Consider the following 20,108-nt stretch of genomic DNA (forward strand, 5'->3'; position numbering starts at 1 on the left):
CAAAATTAAAAACATAAATAAAACATTTTTTGTACTTACTTAAATGTGGTATTAATTAATTTGATCTTTAAATAAATCGTGAAATAATTAAGTTATTTAAAAAAAGTTATTGTGTAAAAAGACCAAAATACATTTTAAAAAAAATCTGTAAACAATTACCTAAATGTGTCATTGAATAAATCATTAAATAAATCATGAAAAAATTTAATGAATAATTATTCAAATTGTGAAATATTTCAATTTAATCATAAACTTTTTAGTAAACCACAAAATAAAAAATAATTGAATGAAAAAATGTGAATACTGTAAATTAATTGATGATATATTTATTAACACGATTACATATTTAATTCCAATTGTATTTTATTATTGACCCATTTGAATAGTTATTTAAAGATGTATTCATTTATTCAGTTTTGACCCATTTCGCCCTCCATAAAATATAAAACTATAATTGAGGCTTTTGATAATCAAACAAAATTCCAGCGATTTCATTTTGTTTTTACTAAATTATAATGTCATAATGTGATTTTATTTATTTTATTACTGTATAGTAATTTGTTTTTCTATGGGTCTGGAGGTTAAATTATAGTATTACGTATTATTTAATATTTTATTCTTTCCCGGGTGTTGAACCACATTTATTGAGGGCCAAATGGGACAAAAATAAACATTAACGTCTTTAAATAATTAAATGTGTTATTAATGAATTTAATAATTCCCGAAATGATGAAATCCATATACAATTAAATCATGATACAATTTATCATGAAATATGTATTTATTCCATGAATTAATTAATCAAATCAATTAATTATTCAAACTATAAAATAATAAAGGTAATAATTAATTCGGAGATTACATGTAAATGTACACTAAATACATTGATTAACACATTAAATAATACATTAATGTCTTCTAATCCAATTATAATTAAATAATGACACGTTTAAGTAATTGTTTAAATATTTATTTATTCCTTTAAATTGTACCATTTGGCCATTCATACACATAAAACTATTTATTCTTTCGATGACCAGTGTTGGGCGGACGAAGCTGCAGTATCAAGTCATAACCACACGATGTCCCTATTTCCTAATATAAAGCGACAAAGTGCCACGGTAAAGCCGGTGATAAATAGCCGCAGAAACAGGGCTTGGTTCTGTGAGTCCTGGTCCACATCCTAGCTCAGACTGCGACTGGAGAGAGCCGCTGGCAGGAGATATCTTAGGAGCATCACTTCTGCTGAGCGTATGTTGGACTCAAGTATTCTACTGTAGCTACTAAAAACAACTACCACAGCAAAAAAAGAAAGGACAACAAAATGGGACGTTCTGCAATTCCATTTTTTCTGGCAATGCTGTCTTTTTGCGTGTGCGGAAGCGTCGAGGTAAGACCACTGTGACGCAAACATTTTGTTTATTTATTATTATTATTATTATTATTACACATTCGACTGCAGTGTTGACATTGTGTAATGTGGTCCTCTTGCATGCAGTTAGTAGTTGTATTGCTGAGGTTTAATTAGTAAATGCATCCTGCAGCTACAAGAGTGATGACACAACACATTCACACACATTAAATAAATAAAAATGTGACTGTGCACAATTTTGATTTCAAATGCTCTCTTAAGGTACACTTAGTGGTGATATAGCAGACGGCAGAGAGGTTATGAAATGTTGTCTGCGTCAAGCAGGGGCCTGCATCTGACATGGAGGATGGTGGGAGGATGGAGATCAAACAGCATCTCCTTCCTCCCCATCTGCTCTTGTTAGGGGGGTGCTTGCACCTCCTTAGAATGGATGCCTGTCACGCATATTTAACATATATAATCACAGTCCTCCTGCCTCACAGCGTGTCCTCGAGCTATACTAGACATTTAAAGGCTGTGGTACATGAAATATTGCCAGATTCACCATTATAACGTAGGCCATATATACTGTGTGAAAGAACATGGGGTCAACCTATAGGCATCTGTCTTCATCAGCATGAACATTAGAAAAGAAGTATAATGTCCAGAAATGCAGATCAATGGCCTGCTGCGACCTCTCTCCCATCTTGTCTCCACTTACAGCAGGCCCAAAGCTCTATGCGCTCTACCATTATTACCTCCTCCAAGGAGATAGATAGATAGATAGATAGATAGATAGATAGATAGATAGATAGATAGATAGATAGATGGATAGATAGATAGATAGATAGATAGATAGATAGATAGATAGATATCCCTTAGGTCAGGAAAAAACACAGAGGCTATTTCATCCCTACAAGCCTGTTTTTCTGGTTTCTCTGCTCTTCAGGGGATTTTTAATCCCCTGAAAAGCAGAGAAAGGCAAAAAAAAAGCTAATCTCGTTTATCATAATCAGGATCTTTTTTTTTATACTTTTATCTGTTTTTTGGACCCCCAATAACCATCTATGTTAAGAATTCAAATTCAAATAATAATTAACTTAGAATTTCATGGCTGCAACACGTGCCAAAGTAGTTGGGAAAGGGCATGTTCACCACTGTGTTACATCACCTTTTCTTTTAACAACACTCAATAAACGTTTGGGAACTGAGGAAACTAATTGTTGAAGCTTTGAAAGTGGAATTCTTTACCGTTCTTGTTTAATGTAGAGCTTCAGTCGTTCAACAGTTCGGGGTCTCCGCTGTCGTATTTTACGCTTCATAATGTGCCACATGTTTTCGATGAGAGACAGGTCTGGACTGCAGGCGGGCCAGGAAAGTACCCGCACTCTTTTTTTACGAGCCACGCTGTTGTAACACGTGGCTTGGCATTGTCTTGCTAAATTAAACAGAGGCGTCCATGATAACGTTGCTTGGATAACAACATATGTTGCTCCAAAACCTGTATGGACCATTCAGCATTAATGGTGCCTTCACAGATGTGTAAGTTATCCATACCCTGGGCACTAATACACCCCCATACCATCACAGATGCTGGCTTTTGAACTTTGCGCCTATAACAATCCGGATGGTTATTTCACCTCTTTGTTCCGTAGGACACCACGTCCACAGTTTCCGAATATAATTTGAAATGTGGACTTGTGAGACCACAGAACACTTTTGTACTTTGCATCAGTCCATCTCAGATGAGCTCGGGCCCAGCAAAGCCGGCAATGTTTCTGGGTGTTGTTGATAAATAGGTTTTGCTTTGCATAGTAGAGTTTTAACTTGCACTTACAGATGTAGCGACCAACTGTAGTTACTGACAATGGTTTTCTGAAGTGTTCCTGAGCCTGTGTGGTAATATCCTTTACACACTGATGTCGGTTTTTGATGCAGTACAGCCTGAGGGATCAAAGGTCCATAATATCATCGCTTACGTGCAGTGATTTCTCCAGATTATCTGAACCTTTTAATGATTTTACGGACCGTAGATGGTAAAATCCCTAAATTCCTTGCAATAACTCGTTGAGAAATGTTGTTCTATAACTGTTTGACAATTTGCTTACAAAATGGTGACCCTCGCCCCATCCTTGTTTGTGAATTACTTAGCATTTCATGGGAGCTGCTTTTATACCCAATCATGGCACCCACTTGTTCCCAATTAGCCTGCACACCTGTGGGATGTTCCAAATAAGTGTTTGATGAGCATTCCTCAACTTTTTCAGTATTTATTTCCACCTTTCCCAGTACCTTTGTCACGTGTTGCTGGCATCAAATTCTAAAGTTAATGATTATTTGCAAAAAAAAATAAAACATTTATCCGTTTGAACATCAAATATCTTGTCTTTGTAGCATATTCAACTGAATATGGGTTGAAAAGGATTTGCAAATCATCATATTCCCTTTCTATTTACATCTAACACAATTTTCCAACTCATATGGAAACGGGGTTTGTAGCTGAGATAGGCACCAGCGCCCCCCGCGACCCCAAAGGGAATAAGCGGTAGAAAATGGATGTTAAGAGTTCTGTCGGTTCAATGGTGCAGAGGAATGAGTGAAGGCAATTCTGGAAGAGTAAGTCACAGGAGAGGAGTTTCACCTCAAATGTCCTTTTTTCTATCCAAAACATGATGAGTGAACGCAGACGCCCATCTATCGGTCCCGAAGAGAGCATCCGTTTGATGTTTATTTATTAGCCATCTTCTACAGTGAGTCTGTAAACGTGGGGATGGGTCACCATTCATTCTTAAATAATTTGCCATGTTTAAGAGCCTTAGAGGGATTACTGTGACATGGGGAAGGAGGAGGAGGATGAAGACTGGTAGCACACACAGAAACCTGCCCGTGAAGGTTTATGTACTGAAGATTACACGACGAGAGGGCCGGCTAGCTGGATTACCCGGAGTATTAGTCCTAATAGAAGTGTCAGCTTGCCTTGATTTACTCAGCATGCAGCTGAAATGTGTGAATGGGACGCATTTGTTGTGATCTCTGCTTTTGTGTTGCGGCGTTTAATTTTATTAGTTAGCGCTGCAATCTGGAAAAAATACCATCAAACATTCTTTTAAAGATGACTGTAATCATGTCACATTTTGTAGCCAGATTGTCCTATGATTCATGTTCAGTTATGGCGTCACTCAACTGTCACAGGCACTCGTCTTGCTATGAAAGGTCATCTTTGTGTCGATGACAAGCATTATTATCACCTTCAAGGTCAACTTGGGAACTTGTGAAGCACAATTGAGTTCAACATTAATGGAGAAGAGAAGAAGCTGTCAATGTGTCGGACTCCATTCAGGGTCATCATTTATTGCCGCTTTCTGGCATGGTCTAAAAAAGTATGTTGTATATACCACATACATCTGTACTGTATGTTTCAAAACTCATTCCATCTTAATTTCCCTGTGGGGATTATTAAAGTATTTCTGATTCTGATTCTTATTCTGATTATTCCGTTTAAAGTCATGGTATACTTGAGCTGGTTCATGCAACATTTAGAGCAGTGTTTTTCAACCTTTTTTGAGCCAAGGCACATTTTTTCATTGAAAAATTGCGGCGGCACACCACCAGCAGAAAACATAAAAAAATGAAACTCAGTAGCCGATATTGACAGTATAAAGTTGTTCTCGCAAGTGTTGGATATGAATTCAAACCTTAACCAACCATGCATCATTATAACTCTTGTCTCAAAGTTGGTGGACTGTCACGACCTGTCACATCACGGCATGACCTATTTGAAGTTTTTTGGTGTCTTCCTGTGTGTAGTGTTTTATGTCTTGTCTTGTGCTCCTATTTTGGCTTTTCCTGTTTTGTTGGTAGTTTCCTGTTGCAGTTTCATGTCTTCCTTCAGCGCTATTCCCCCTCACCTGCTTTGTTTTAGCAATCAAGACTATTTAAGTTGTCGCAATCCTTCTTTGCGGGGACATTGTTGATTGTCATGTCATGTTTGGATGTACTTTGTGGACGCTGTCTGCTCCACACGCTGTAAGTCTTTGCTGTCGTCCAGAATTTAGTTTTTGTTTACTTTGCAACTACTTCAGTTTTAGTTTCGTTTTGCATAGCCTTCCGTAAGCTTCAATGCCTTTTCTTAGCGGCCCTCGCCTTTTGTTTATTTTTGGTTTAAGCATTAGATATCTTTTTACCTGCACACTGTCATCTGCATATTGTGATCGTGACAAATCATGTTCCCGACATCTACAAAGCAATCAACTACTTGCTGCCACCTACTGATATGGAAGAGTATAAAATGGTTACTCTGCCGATCTCTAAACAGCACCGACACTCAACAATGGCATGTTTGCAGATTATAATTACTGGTTTGCAAAAAATATGCACAGTGGTTGAAAAACACAGATATATACCAACAAGTATTACAGCTTCCTCCCACCTCCCAAAGACATGCACCTGGGGATAGGTTGATTGGCAACACTAAATTGGCCCGAGTGTGTGAATGTGATTGTGAATGTTGTCTGTCTATATGTGTTGGCCCTGCGACGAGGTGGTGATTCGTCCAGGGTGTACCCCGCCTTCTGCCTGAGTGCAGCTGAGATAGACAGGTAATAATGAACACAGGAGGTAGTAGTTGATGGTAGTTTGTGTTTAGTTATTGTTTACTACTGTTTTACTCAAACAATTGTATGTAATAAAACAAAATAAGGAAGTCTTAAATATTGTGTTGATATTGTTAAGCTGTCAATGGGACTTTGAAATGGAAAATTCTCCAGTTAATACATTTGATCGGAATTGGTATTGGCCGATCTCACTAATGGATCATCGTATTAGAATCAAAAGCATAAAACCCTGATCCAAAACAGCCCGAATACTTTCCTTGTTTGTGTTTCCACTGGGTGTAATGATGAGGTATTGTAATATTTATGTCTTTATGGTGGTACGCATGACAGCATATTAGATTAAACAGTAAAGATGGAGGGAGGCTGCAGGCGTATCAGGACAAAGTGTCCTAGCAACCTGAGCATGATGGAAGAGAAACGTGATGTTCCACTCGGGGACAGGGGAGGAAACAGGAGCTTGTTTTAAAGTGGCTGAAAATGAAATAAAAATGAGTTAGTCACAAAATCGCTATGTAGTAAGCTCCACCCCCCACCTCCCCATCCCTACCTCCGTCAACAAAATGGCACTTCCATGTACAAAACGGATCTAAGGCATACAAAATCATGCACCTCCCACATCTTTGGCCTTTCAGTGCAATAACATTTGGGGAGGCAAGCAGATTTTTCTCTTACTTACACACTCATACCCACACACACATACACACACCGCCCTACCCTCACTTAATTAATTTCAGAGCCAAGAGATAATCGAGTTCCACTAATGGATTCCTGCGAGCTTGGTACTACGCTACTATATCCGAGTGCCAGTGGGCATCAAACACACCATGTTATTGTATCACATGTCTTACCTCCTGTTCTGTTTCTGGCTTTCCCTCCAAGGCTTGGAAGTACGAACACGTGCACACACACACACACACACACACACACACACACACACACACACACACACACACACACACACACACACACACACAAAAGCGCAGTGAACCTTGTCTTAAACTTGCAATGTCATTGTGGGGGGGGGAAATACTACGCTGCGAAGAAATATTCACGTGTGGGAATAGTTGTGCTTTTCCCAGAGGTGGAAAACGAGCAAATGACATAAATAAACACAACGGGATTTCCTTCCCAATGTAGCAGGGTGAAAATGAAAGGAAGGATATTAGGTTTCAGATTAACATTATGTTGTGATTTAATATGAAAAAAAAAAATAATTATATACATATATATAAAGAAGTGGTGGAGAATGTTATGTAGGCTGTAGGGCGGAGTGCATGCTAATGGAGACCAGCCATGTTTCAGCTCTAGATCCAGCAGCTAGCAGAGTGTGCAAATCCATCTTTGTCATGAGCTTGTATTCATAGGTGGATATGAAATTAGATAACTTGAAGAAAAGCAGAGCAGCAATATATATATATATATATATATATATATATATATATATATATATATATATATATATATATGTATATATATATATATATATATATATATATATATATATATATATATATACATATATATATATATATATATATATATGTATGTATGTATACATATATATATATATATATATATATATATATATATATATATATATATATATATATATATATATATATATATATATATATATATGTATATGTGGTTGCTCAGTTTGCTTGCATAACACTTGAGAAATTATTTTTGAATAATTGTATTACTTCACGCAGCATTTGATTGCCTAATAGACGTGTTACACTAATTGGACACTGTATTAAGTATACCTTTACCATTGTAATATGATTCAATTCCAATAGGCTACCTTTACAAATATAATTCCCATTTTGTTTTATATTTTTGCCTGATTTTAGCAAAAGCTACACTTTAACACGGTGTTAAATGATGATATAAGTTTACAGGGTGTGTATTCAATAGTTTTACAACCTTACAGCTGTGGAAAAAGGGATATTTTACTTTCTGGCTTCGTGAGGTTGACTTAAAACAGCGTAAGCGTTTCCATTGTGGCACAAATGAGCAATTATCGAGAGAAAATATATTTCCTCCTACAAAAGTGTATGTTAGTTCGCTGACTTTTCTTTTTGCTTTATAGAGAATGATGGAAGAGAATGGGGCATTAATTGTAAGCAGGCAATAAATAAAAAGGATGTTGCAGTATGTATGAAAACTCACTGTATAAAACAGCATTATAATTGAAATTTAATTTTTGATAATGATTTGGAGTGCAGAAAAAAGTTTCTAAAACAAAGTGCTCTTTAATCAAATGGTCATTTACAGTATTAATACAGTAACAGTAGAACCAATGTTGCAATAGCAGTAAGGAGCAAAGTGCTCAGTCAGCATTGAAACCGCTGATGAAACAATGTGAAATTAAAAAAAATAAAATTAAATAAATGGACACACTGTTAGAAAGCCTACTTTTTTATATGTTTCGCGTTTCTTATGCTTTACTGATAAGAGTGTTTAGCGGGCGTTGTGGTGTTCCATTCTGTTCACCATAAAATACCTCTGTCTCATTATCCTATATATATATATATATATATATATATATATATATATATATATATATATATATATATATATATATATGTATATAGTTGCGATCAAAATTTTACATACACTTGTAATACTGGAAGAAAAAAGACAATATAACATACATCCATAAACATGGACGCATGTGGAAAAAGTGCAATGTATTTATCTGTACAGTAATCTATTTATTTATATCTGCACCTTATTGCTTTTTTTTTATTTATTTTTTTATCCTGCACAACCAAGAGCTAATGCAACGAAATTTCGTTCTTATTTGTACTGTAAAGTTCTAATTTGAATGACAATACAAAGGAAGTCTAAGTCTAGACTAAGTCTAAATTACATAATGTCATGGCTGTCTTGAGATCACAATACTTTCTACAACTGTTATTTTTTTTGTGATAGAGTGATTGGAGAACATAGTTGTTGGTCACAAACAAAAACATTCATGAAGTTGGGTTCTTTTATGAATTTATTCTGGGTCTTCTAAAAATGTGACCAAATCTGCCGGGTCAAAAGTATACATACAGCAATGTTAATATTTGGTTACATGTCCCCTTGGCAAGTTTCACTGCAATAAGGCGCTTTTGGTAGCCATCCACAAGCTTCTGGCAAGCTACTGGTTGAATTTTTGACCACTCCTCTTGACAAAATTGGTGCAGTTCAGCTAAATTTGTTGGTTTTCTGACATGGACTTGTTTCTTTAGCATTGTCTGCACGTTTAAGTCAGGACTTTGGGGAAGGCCATTCTAAAACCTTAATGATAGCCTGATTTAGACATTCCTTTACCACTTTTGACGTGTGTTTGGGGTCATTGTCTTGTTGGAACACTTAACTATGCTCTAGACCCAACCTCCGGGCTGATGATGTTCGGTTGTCCTAAAGAATTTGGAGGTAATCCTCCTCTTTCATTGTCCCGTTTAAAGCACACCAGTTCCATTGGCAGCAAAACAGACCCAGATCATTATACTACCACCATCATGCTTGACGGTAGGTTTGGTGTTCCTGGGATTAAAGGCCTCACTTTTTGTCCTCCAAACATATTGCTGGGTATTGTGGCCAAACAGCTCAATTTTTGTTTCATCTGACCACATAACTGTCCTCCAGAAGGTCTTATCTTTGTCCATGTGATGTCAGATGAAACAAAAATTGAGCTGTATATCAATCACTCTGTTCTATGAGAACGCAGCTTGTTGGTTCAATGTGCAATGTGAATATTTTAGTTGCAGAGACTAATACCAGTACTGTGTTTATATACATTTAGATTGGGGTATGTCCTTTCTTAATGGTGAAATATGTTATCATCTCTTGTTTACATGTTAGCATTTAGGCTACCGAGCTAGCATCAGTCCGTCTGTGAGTTTATCTAGGTGTGGCTTTCAATCACGGTTTTTCATTCATTTGAATTTTAAACGATAATACTAATAGAGAGTTTTATAGTGGTTATCATTGATACCATTTACCGATTCCCTAGTTGATTGTTCACAATACTACAGGAAGTGTAACTTGACTGAGTTTGAGTAGCACAACCAACATCCAGCGAACTAGTTAATGAGTATTGCATTGCCAACCCGCCAGCCCTAAAATGCCAATGGTACATTCTCAGTTCTTATTATATATACTAATATAATTTTTCCTAATGAGTACACTCACTTATACACATCACACTCTGGACAGAATGATTTCTTTTAAACTGGTATTTTTGTTGATACAGTATGAAGAAAACAACATTGGTGGATGTCTATGGTCTGCTTGCCCTTCGTGTTATCTTTGTCAAAGCAAGCTCTTTGATACATGTTGTGGTGTGGTGTATCTTTCATATATTTGTAAATGTACAGTATGTCTATCCCTGAGAAGTATTGATACAGTATAGTGGCTTAGTCATCCTGTTCACATTCAGTTTAGGGGCAAAAGTATCAGTGGTCACACCCAGCATTGCTCGTCTGTTTTTTACAGATCGGTTCAATTCAAGGGCAAAGAAAGTCGTTTGGTTCTGCAGCAGCAGCCGGTCAAGGCTTTTAAAGGAGAGCCCTTTGAAAACATCTGCAGTTCAGCGATAACACTTGTCTCCCATGTCCGTCGGAGGGGGGTTAGGGGCGGGGGGGTTGGGTCACGTTTAAATAGATTGAGGGCTGACTCGTGAAGGAGGTTTTTGCTCTGGCACAGTGGATGAGTTGAAAGATGAAGGAGTAGAGAATGAGAGAATATAAGTGGTGGAGAATGTTATGTAGGCTGCAGGGCGGAGTGCATGCTAATGGAGACCAGCCATGTTTCAGCTCTAGATCCAGCAGCTAGCATAGTGTGCAAATCCATCTTTGTCATGAGCATGTATTCATAGATGGATATGAAATTAGATAACTTGAAGAAAAGCAGAGAAGCAAAATGTAACATCATTGGCCTGCAGGCTTTGGGGATGTTGCAATGTTGTTATTCTACATGGACTACATTCACACTACATGGTTTGATGCTCGATTATGAGAGTTTTTTATTGATTAATTTTGAATGCACACATAAAGGTGCAGTTTCAATGTTCATGATGGTATTTCAACTATATTCTGTAAAATACACAATAAAGTGTGTTTTATCCAATCACTCGATTGATCGAACAAACATATTGACGGATTACTCAATTAATAAAATAATCAATAGCTGCAGCTCTTTTTGTTTTTAAAATACCAGTACAGTGGAAAACAAGTAGACTCGACTATGCTAATTGTGTTTCATTATATCCATTAAACTATATTCAATTGTATTTACAATCCACAAAGTATGGGAAAATACAGTTTAAACATAACAAAATTCCACAAATTCAGCCAGCCATTTTGAATATTCCGCTTCGAACGTCTTTGGTCATTTCAATAGCTTGACTTCACTGGAATAACACTCCTGCGCTCTGACAATAGTATCAGATCAGTCGTACTGGAAATAAGCAAACATTAGACAGACATGTGCTGTCTGTCATTCAAAATCCTAATATAAGACATGAACCGTTGTTTTTTCTTTTTCATGCAGTCAAAGTTGTAAATGAATAAATACATAAAAAGTCGACTAACAATATATTCAACGGGGCCTCCCTATTCGGCCCACAAAACCCTCTAAATATCCATCCAAAATCCACCAACAATACTCTTTATACATTTGGTGACCTGAATATTACCCAACTATTAGCGATGTTGTTATTATAAGTGCTAAAGCAGGCAAACTATTTCTTAGCGGTGCAATAACAAACAGCTAAGTAGCCCTCTGCTGCCTTTACTGTGAGCCGGCATCGATCTTCTGATGCTCCAGCATCATCGCGTCTCGGCTCGTCAAAGTTATTTTAGATTATAAATCATGATTCAGGAGGATTTATCCATAAATCTAGAAGTTGTTCATCTGTGACATTCAATTCATACCTGGTGATACACACAACCGAAGAATATGTCTGCAGGGAGACTTTTCCTTGGTAACCCTTTGTGTGCATCATGATTAATTCTTCCTCTAAGCAGGAATATAAGGACATCCTATCATTCGGCATTGAAGTAAGAGCATAAATTGTACAGTAAACTATTGTTTTATTGCATTTGTAGTTCATGTTTAGCTATTAGCAATACGACTACATGTTGCTTAGTGTTTCACTAAAGCTGTATCTGTTTGGCAGAGCTTCTAAAACTTGTAGATCATCATAATTTTTCCCAAAGTAATTGTTGGCTTTCACAAAGTCTACGTAATTTGCATTGTTTTTGGTGATAAAGGGATCTGCGGTTCCTACCTGTATGTCACGCGATCACATGACTGGCAGGGTCATTAACTTTCAAAATGGCTTTGGAAGTCTTTCGTTCATATATGAGATATATATTATAATAGTTTCAATATAGAGTCAACTCAATTTTCCACTCTACTGCTACTTTAATGTAAACTTGGCCCCCACCTTGTGGGCGTCACATAAGCATGTTGCTTATAGTGGGCTGCTACAGCACGTCTTTTATAGATTCTATACATAGTTATGGAATGCACGTGACCTGAGAGTTTAGACAGCAGTCGCATCAGATAAATATTAGATTTATGACCACGTACAAAAGAGGCCTGGGTCTGATATGAAAAACTATAAATTCTATTGTACAGGTCACACATGGGCAAGCAAATTTGAATTGACCTACAATGCGGACTAACGTCACAATATTAGAATTTCACTAGTTGCTCTGCCCTTTATTTTCTCAAGTGCATTTTGGGTATGCTTGTATTTTGACATGCACTGTGGTATATTGTGGAATGCACCATTGTGTAGATACATGCTTTTATTTTGACATGCATAGTGGCATCAAGGAGCTGAGGCGTCCATGTTACAAATCTGACATCAAAAAGCCCAGTAGACAAGTTGGAAATCAGTTTCTCAATCACATCTCTGCTGTGAGTTGCATTGTTCAACTTCTTGTAAGCTTTGTGTTGTTTTTGCCTTTGAAAGCATCGTCTGTAAGTGTTTGTTTTTTAAGTCACTACTGTATATTAAATCACCACAAGTGATTCTCGGGCGCGGCACCGCTGCTGCCCACTGCTTCCCTCACCTCCCAGGGGGTGAACAAGGGAATGGGTCAAATGCAGAGGACAAATTTCACCACACCTAATGTGTGTGTGACAATCATTGGTACTTTACTTTACTTTACTTATTATATTTTGTGTTCTATTGTGCTGTATTCATTGAAATTGGGAAGTTTGTTAACTTTCTTTACAGCACAACTGCTTCATGTTTTGTGCCTTTGAGGAGCTTTTGAATACTTAAATGTTGTGTTCACTTGTATTTTTGTTTAGTACTATTCAGTCATTTAAGTATGTGTGTTTGTATGTTCACTCTGGTTCATACTGGATTTGACAGTGCCGCCAATTAAAGCACATGGAGCTTGGATACTACTTCCTGACTCCCGTATTCATTTTGGATGGCGTTTGGCTTGCTGTTGACTTGTGTTCACTTACACAGACAAGGGAAATAATACTGCCAAGGAAGCAAGACACACAGCTCGAATCCAAGGTAACGGAAGGAAAACAGGGATATCAACAGAAGGTTAAGTTCCGGCGAGGATACTTGGCTCCACTGGTCTTTATTCAGCTCGTCCTCATCAGTCTCAGGTGTGCTGATTGCAGGCGATTTATGGCAGCTGTTTGCTGTCGATGGTCTGGGGCGCGCTCTCGAAGCTGCGCTCGGTGCAGCACACAGATGAATGCGCACTGACCGTGACAGTACCCCCCTCCTATGGACAGCTTCCAGATGTCCTATGACCTGAAAGTGAAGAACAAATGTCAAGAAAGGGTGGAGGAGTGAACTGGTGGTGGGTCACCAGCCCACGTGTCCCCGAATCCACCGGGGACGAGTCCGGTGGCGGCGGTGAGCAGAACGCCGCTGCGAGTGGCGCAACAACCGTCGATGCACTGGCCGCAGAGGGAAAAAGGGCGCCTGATGGCCGCCTGAGGTCGCGTGTGCCTCGAAGCCAGGGACGAGGATGACGATGTCGTCGGAGCCGGAGACGAAGAGGACAATGTCGTCGGAGCCAGAGACATGGAGGACGATGTCTGGCCTGGGAACTGGTGCTGGTACTGGGACCAGCCTGGTTGGTGGATGCGGCCAGGAAAACTGAAAGACCATTAGTACTACCACTCTGACAGCGGATGCCAGACGCTTCCTGCCAACTGAGGAAGATTTTCTGAGGATGGGAGGCGGGCGGTGGGGCGGTGGGTGAATTCTTCCATCCCTACAGCCCTGTTAAACAGTTCATGATATTGATGAGGTGGGCTAGAAAAATTGTCCAAGGCGGAGAGCGACGCAAAAGACATAGTGAGCGGGGCAAAAAGTTACTGGGGGTGGGGCTAAGAAAAACTGTGCCGTCTAGTCCCTAATTAATTTGGCGGTAACGTACTATTACATATGGAAGGAGTAGACGGCACAGACACAAGGGCGTGGTATTTAAACTCAATGATTTATATATATATATATATATATATATATATATATATATATATATATATATATATATATATATATATATATATATATATATATATATTTATATATATATATAAAAAAAAAAAAAAAAAAAATATATATATATATATAAATGCTCTATATAAATATAATAACAAATAATAAATATAATAAACTAGGGTATGAAGTGTGACTAATCAAAAAGGGGTGTATGTGTGTGTGACTATGTGTGTAGAATTGCTGTTGAGTGTTACCGGGAGGTGTTGTTCCAAACTCGGAAGTTCAAGAAGGCGAGGCTGATCTGGGAAGTCCGTGAAACAGGCGAAAGATCAAGGGCAAAAGAGAGAGGCGTCAGAGTCTGTGTCCATGCAAGGTGGTCGAGATCCGCGAAGGCAGTCGAGATCCAGGGTGGGGGCGGGTGGTGGGTCCAAGGAAGCGAGACGCACAGCTTGAATTCAAGGTAACAGAAGGAAAACGGGGACATCAACAGAAGGTTAAGTTCCAGTGAGGATCCTTGGCTCCACTGGTCTCTATTCAGCTCGCCCTCATCAGTCCCAGGTGTGCTGATTTCCGGCGATTGATTGCAGCTGTTCGCTGCCGCCGGTCTGGGGCGCGCTCCGAGCTGCGCTCGGTGCAGCGCACAGATGAATGCGCACTGACGCGCGCCCAGACCGTGACAAACTAACTATACATTGAAAAATAACATGCAAACAAACAATACTGTGTCTATAAATATGATCACAAATAACAGTAGGCAACTATTTTACGTCATTAAAAGAACAGCAGGGGCATGGAGTCTTCACGTACACACAATACTGGTTTTAATTGTTCTTCACTATGGTGGTAGTGTGAAGTCATCGTGTAATTTGTAATGTAATAGACTAATAAAAAGGCTAAAGCATATATTTGAGAATAAATCTTTTTCATAATTTTTTCATATCTTATTTCATTATTTGGATCAACATCTGAGCCTTTTTTAATTACGTTACGCCATTTTTGCCATATTTTTTTCAATTTTTGCAGGGGTTTTTTGGTTTAATTTATTTCTTTAAGTGTTGACAAATTACAGAAGAGTGTGTCTAAGCTGTTTTCTGAGCGCTTACACATGTGTTAATGCACACTCCCTGAGCTTGTGGAGGCGGATCCCCGCTCTGACTCGTACGGTTAATACTTTTGTAACCGCTTGTATTTAATGACCGAATAAATGTGTAAGATACACCTCTCTATTACTTTTAATATGTTTGGCTACTCGCTAAATATAGTAACAACACCGCATCACAGATCATTCCTGCTTTGTCGTATTTTCTGGCAAACCAGGCACAGGCAGTGTGAGGTGTGTTATGAAGTGGAGTTGCACCTCAGCTGCAGTTTTGCTACACTGCCATTGTTTCAACATAATTTGTTTATGAGCGAGGGCCAACCGGATGCGCCAAATCCGCATTAGTTACCGAATTCCACAGATAGGTGAACATATGGAGACACTGGATCTATTTTTTTAAGAAAACAATTGCTCTTCTTGGGCGCTGACGATACTAAAAAAAAAAGCAGGTATCAGAATCAGAATCAGAATAGTTTTTATTGCCAAAAAATTGTTCAGGTGGCGGGAGGTGTGGGCCTGGATGGACCGTAGTCTCCTGCCTGAGGCAAGAGGGGAGAATATTTTGTGTCCATGGTGAGAAGAATCAGCTGTGATCCGACCCACACGTCTCCTGGTCCTGGAGGTGAACAGGTCCTGGAGGGGTGGGAGCTTGCAGCGAATCACCTTCTCAGCAGCACGTACCATGCGCTGCAGTCGATGCTTGTCCCGGACTGTGGCGCAGGGGAACCACACGGTAATGGAGGAGGTGAGGATGGACTCGATGACTGCTGAGTAGAACTGCACCAGCATCTTAGTCGGCACTTTCAGTTTTTTCAGCTGCCGCAGGAAGTACATCCACTGCTGGGCCTTCTTGATGAGGGAGCTGATGGTCGGCTCCCACTTGAGGTCCTGGGTATCGATGTATTTTCTAGCTGTTGGTATCAAAATATCTTTTGACAACCTTATTGTGTACATGTTGTTAATTTTCATCCTATTGTACAAAAAGCTAATTTCTCAATTGCTTTATTCTCATGCACACATTTAGCACAGTGGCTGCTCTAAAGATGGCACACAGTCCAGGCTGCATCAATTATTGAAGGCCGTGGATATGTCTAAGCTCCCGCCTGTCACGCACCCTTTCAGCATCTTTGCTCCTCATACTCTCCACCCGTTATGTCCTCTCCTCAACAGCCACTCAGTTGGACAACCACCCTCCCCAACCAAACTGGTCTACACAGAAAATCCCCCTTGTCTGTCTCCTCTCCCCCCAGCGTATCCGCCTTACCCGCTCTGGCTCCTTTGCAACATCCCAGAGGAGCTTGTTAGCCGTGCCCTGTGCACTACTAGATGCTCCATGGCCAGTGACATTTTTCACTTTCACTTGCATTTCTTGATTTTGCTTTAATTATTCATTTAGAAAACTTTGTTTTTATTACTTCCACTGACTGAGAGAGTTAGATTGTCTTATAAACAGGTGTACAAAGATTCTTACCTTTACTCTTATATGTTTGTATGATTTGAATGTTTACATTGTCAGTGCAATAATAAATTCTCAGGAGGTTTCTGTTGCTATACTATACATACATATATAGTTTAAATATCTTATAAATGTTAGATTCAAATATAAAGAGATTAATCCAGAAAGATTCCATTTTCTTATTAGATTTTTTTCTGAACACAGAACTCAAATACTAACCAGCAGTTTTCATGCACTAGCATGAACTTTTCATTAGATAAAGACACGTTTTTAGAAAAAAGCTGTCCACTTCATCTCCCTTGAGACACAATGTTCCCACAGTAATTGACTGAGTGGTCAATCCCGATGCTGCCGCGGTTGACCCGGCATGTCTCACACACACTTTTTGTACAGATGATACATTCTGTACAAAGCATGGTGTTTGTAAAAAAACTGGAGTAAATTGTGTTTGTTTATGCAATGGTATGGTTTATTTGTTTCAGACTTGCTTAATCAGTTACATTAAACTAACAGTAGAGTGTAAAAACAGGTTGCGTCCATACTGAAGCTATTATTATATACATCTGATTTACTGTATGACACCAAAAGACTTACAACATTTGTTAGTAAATAGATATGATCAAAATAATATCAATCTCATGGAGATTACCTAGAAACCGCAGATTAATTTAACATCAACAACAATGCAAATCATGCTGTCTTTGTGAGAGCCAACGATTACATTGGGAAAAATTATGATCCAGAAACTTAAAATCAGTAGGATGACCTGCAAGTTTTAGAAGCTCTACTAAACAGATCCGGCCTTGGTGAAACACTAAGCGCCATGTAGCAGTATTGCTAAGTGCTAAACAAAAAATACAAACTATGAACATAATAAAACGATAGCTTAGTGTACACTTCGATGATGACTGATTGGTGTGGTGGGCATGGCCTGCGCACCTACAGCGAAGCGGGGTGTGACAGAACCGGCTTCGAGATTAGCAACAGGTGAGTGGATGACACAGCTGAGAGTGTTTGTCTAATCTAATGTGTTTGTCTATGAGACATAGAAACATAAATTAAAAACACAGAGGACATAAGTAAAGGAAATTCAATTAGCTTAAATATACAAACCCCTGTGGAAGACTGTTGTTTCCGGGTTCTCCGGACCACCAAGCACTGACATGACAGGCTTCTTTCAGGTTCTCAACAATGTTTATTTTTCAATAAACTATCCGTTGTGCCTCTCGGCAAATGTCTGTCAGTCTCGCTCCCTCTCGCACTCCACCAACCAACCACCTCTCCTTCCCGACTGCTGACTTTAACAGAGCGACAGGTGATTAGACAAACACTCTCAGCTGTGTCATCCACTCATCTGTCGCTAATCTCGAAGCCGGTTCTGCCACACCCCGCTTCGCTGTAGGTGCGCAGGCCACGCCCACCACAATAGGATGTCCATATCTTCCCGTTTAGATGAAGAATTAATCGTGATGCACTTTTATCATAGCGCCGCTAAAAAAATTGTTTGTCTGTGTTATCGTTTATGATAACAATATTGCTAATAGTTGGGTCACATTCAGGTCAGGATATAAATGATAAGTTGGCGGGTTTTGGATGGTTATTTTGTGTGTGGAATAGAGAGCACCCATATGACGGACTATTTATGTATTTATTTAGAACTTAACAATGCATTAAAAAAATAGCATTGACAGCACATCACTCTCCAATTTTTGCATATTTTTGTATATTTTCCGGTATGACAGATCTGATACTATGGTCAGAGTGCAGAAGTGTTGTCCCATGACGTCAAACTATGGAAATTACTGAAGGTGTTCTGAGCAGAATATTCAGAATGACTAACTTTGGAATTTTGTGATGTTTAGACTGTATCTTCACATACTTTGCAGATTGTTAAAACAATTGGATATTGTTGAATGAATACAATGAAATACAATTAAGCATATAAAATCAAATTGTTTTTCCACTCTACTGGAACTTTAAAGAAGGTCACGTCATCGTGTCTTTCATAAAAATTGTGAACAATAGTCAAAATCCCCCCCATAAAGTGCAGTTTCTTTTTATGCTCTCCAGTGCCTTCACTCGGCGCCAGTGGATTCCTGATGAGTCACCCTTCCAGTAGTGTTCATTTCCTCTGCTTTGGCTCCACTCACGCTGTTCGTTTCCTGTGGCCCATTGCCGTGTCGTGTTATCTGTTACCTTGCCACCATTTTGTTCTCAAACCTTATGTGTGCATCCTTTGTTTTTTTTCCTCACTCCTTTATGAGTGCGCTTTTTGTTATTATTCCTATTTATTTTTTGCTCTGCGTTGGGGGTAAGCTGATTGTGACTGAAAGGTGTTTAACATAATGTATATAAGCAAATGGGAGTCAGAATGAAACTAAATAGCCTGTACAGTGTTATGAAAAAATAAGAAATAAAATGTTAAAAATAAGGGGGAAATTGTGACATTCGCTACACTAACGAACAGTGGCGATGTTGGAATGTTAAAATGCTGCTTAAAACGTCACCTGTACAATTAGTACATGTTTAATGATAAGCATATAACAAAACAATTCCCCTTATATGATATTGAATGGGAAAATATGTTTTAAACATGTCAACCAGCCTGAGAGAACGAACCGTGTTCAATCTTAGGTCTTTCACAGCATTATCATATTCGATTGTTCTTCAGCCTGGCAGACAACCTGCAACGCACACATTAGCACACTAGACCAGTGGTTCTCAAATGGGGGTACGCGTATCCCTGGGGGTACTTGAAGGTATGCCAAGGGGTACGTGAGATTTTTCTAGAATATTCGAAAAATAGCAACAATTCAAAAATCTTTTGTAAATATATTTATTGAATAATACTTCAACAAAATATGAATGTAAGTTCATAAACTGTGAAAAGAAATGCAACAATGCAATATTCAGTGTTGACAGCTAGATTTTTTGTGGACATGTTCCATAAATATTGATGTAAAAGATTTCTTTTTTTGTGAAGAAATGTTTAGAATTAAGTTGATGAATCCAGATGGATCTCTATTACAATCCCTAAAGAGGGCACTTTAAGTTGATGATTACTTCTATGTGTAGAAATCTTTATTTACAATTGAATCACTTGT

At 38.5% G+C, this 20,108-nt stretch overlaps 1 protein-coding gene across 3 annotated transcripts in view; it reads left to right on the top strand.

Annotated features, from left to right (window-relative positions):
• Window positions 1-1,152: 1,152 nt before the first annotated feature.
• Window positions 1,153-20,108, top strand: part of aplp1 (amyloid beta (A4) precursor-like protein 1) — a 104,452-nt gene continuing 85,496 nt past the window's right edge. For 2 of the 3 annotated variants that reach the window (XM_061916013.1, XM_061916014.1), the window contains exon 1: window positions 1,154-1,390. In XM_061916013.1, the coding sequence (XP_061771997.1) occupies window positions 1,325-1,390 (66 nt within the window). In that variant the 5' untranslated portion in view covers window positions 1,154-1,324. Of the gene's footprint in view, window positions 1,391-20,108 lie in introns of all 3 variants that reach the window. The other variant, XM_061916015.1, reaches the window with a different exon arrangement.

This window comes from Nerophis ophidion, linkage group LG11, assembly GCF_033978795.1.
Source record: "Nerophis ophidion isolate RoL-2023_Sa linkage group LG11, RoL_Noph_v1.0, whole genome shotgun sequence".
In the NCBI taxonomy this organism is placed as follows: Eukaryota; Metazoa; Chordata; class Actinopteri; order Syngnathiformes; family Syngnathidae; genus Nerophis; species Nerophis ophidion.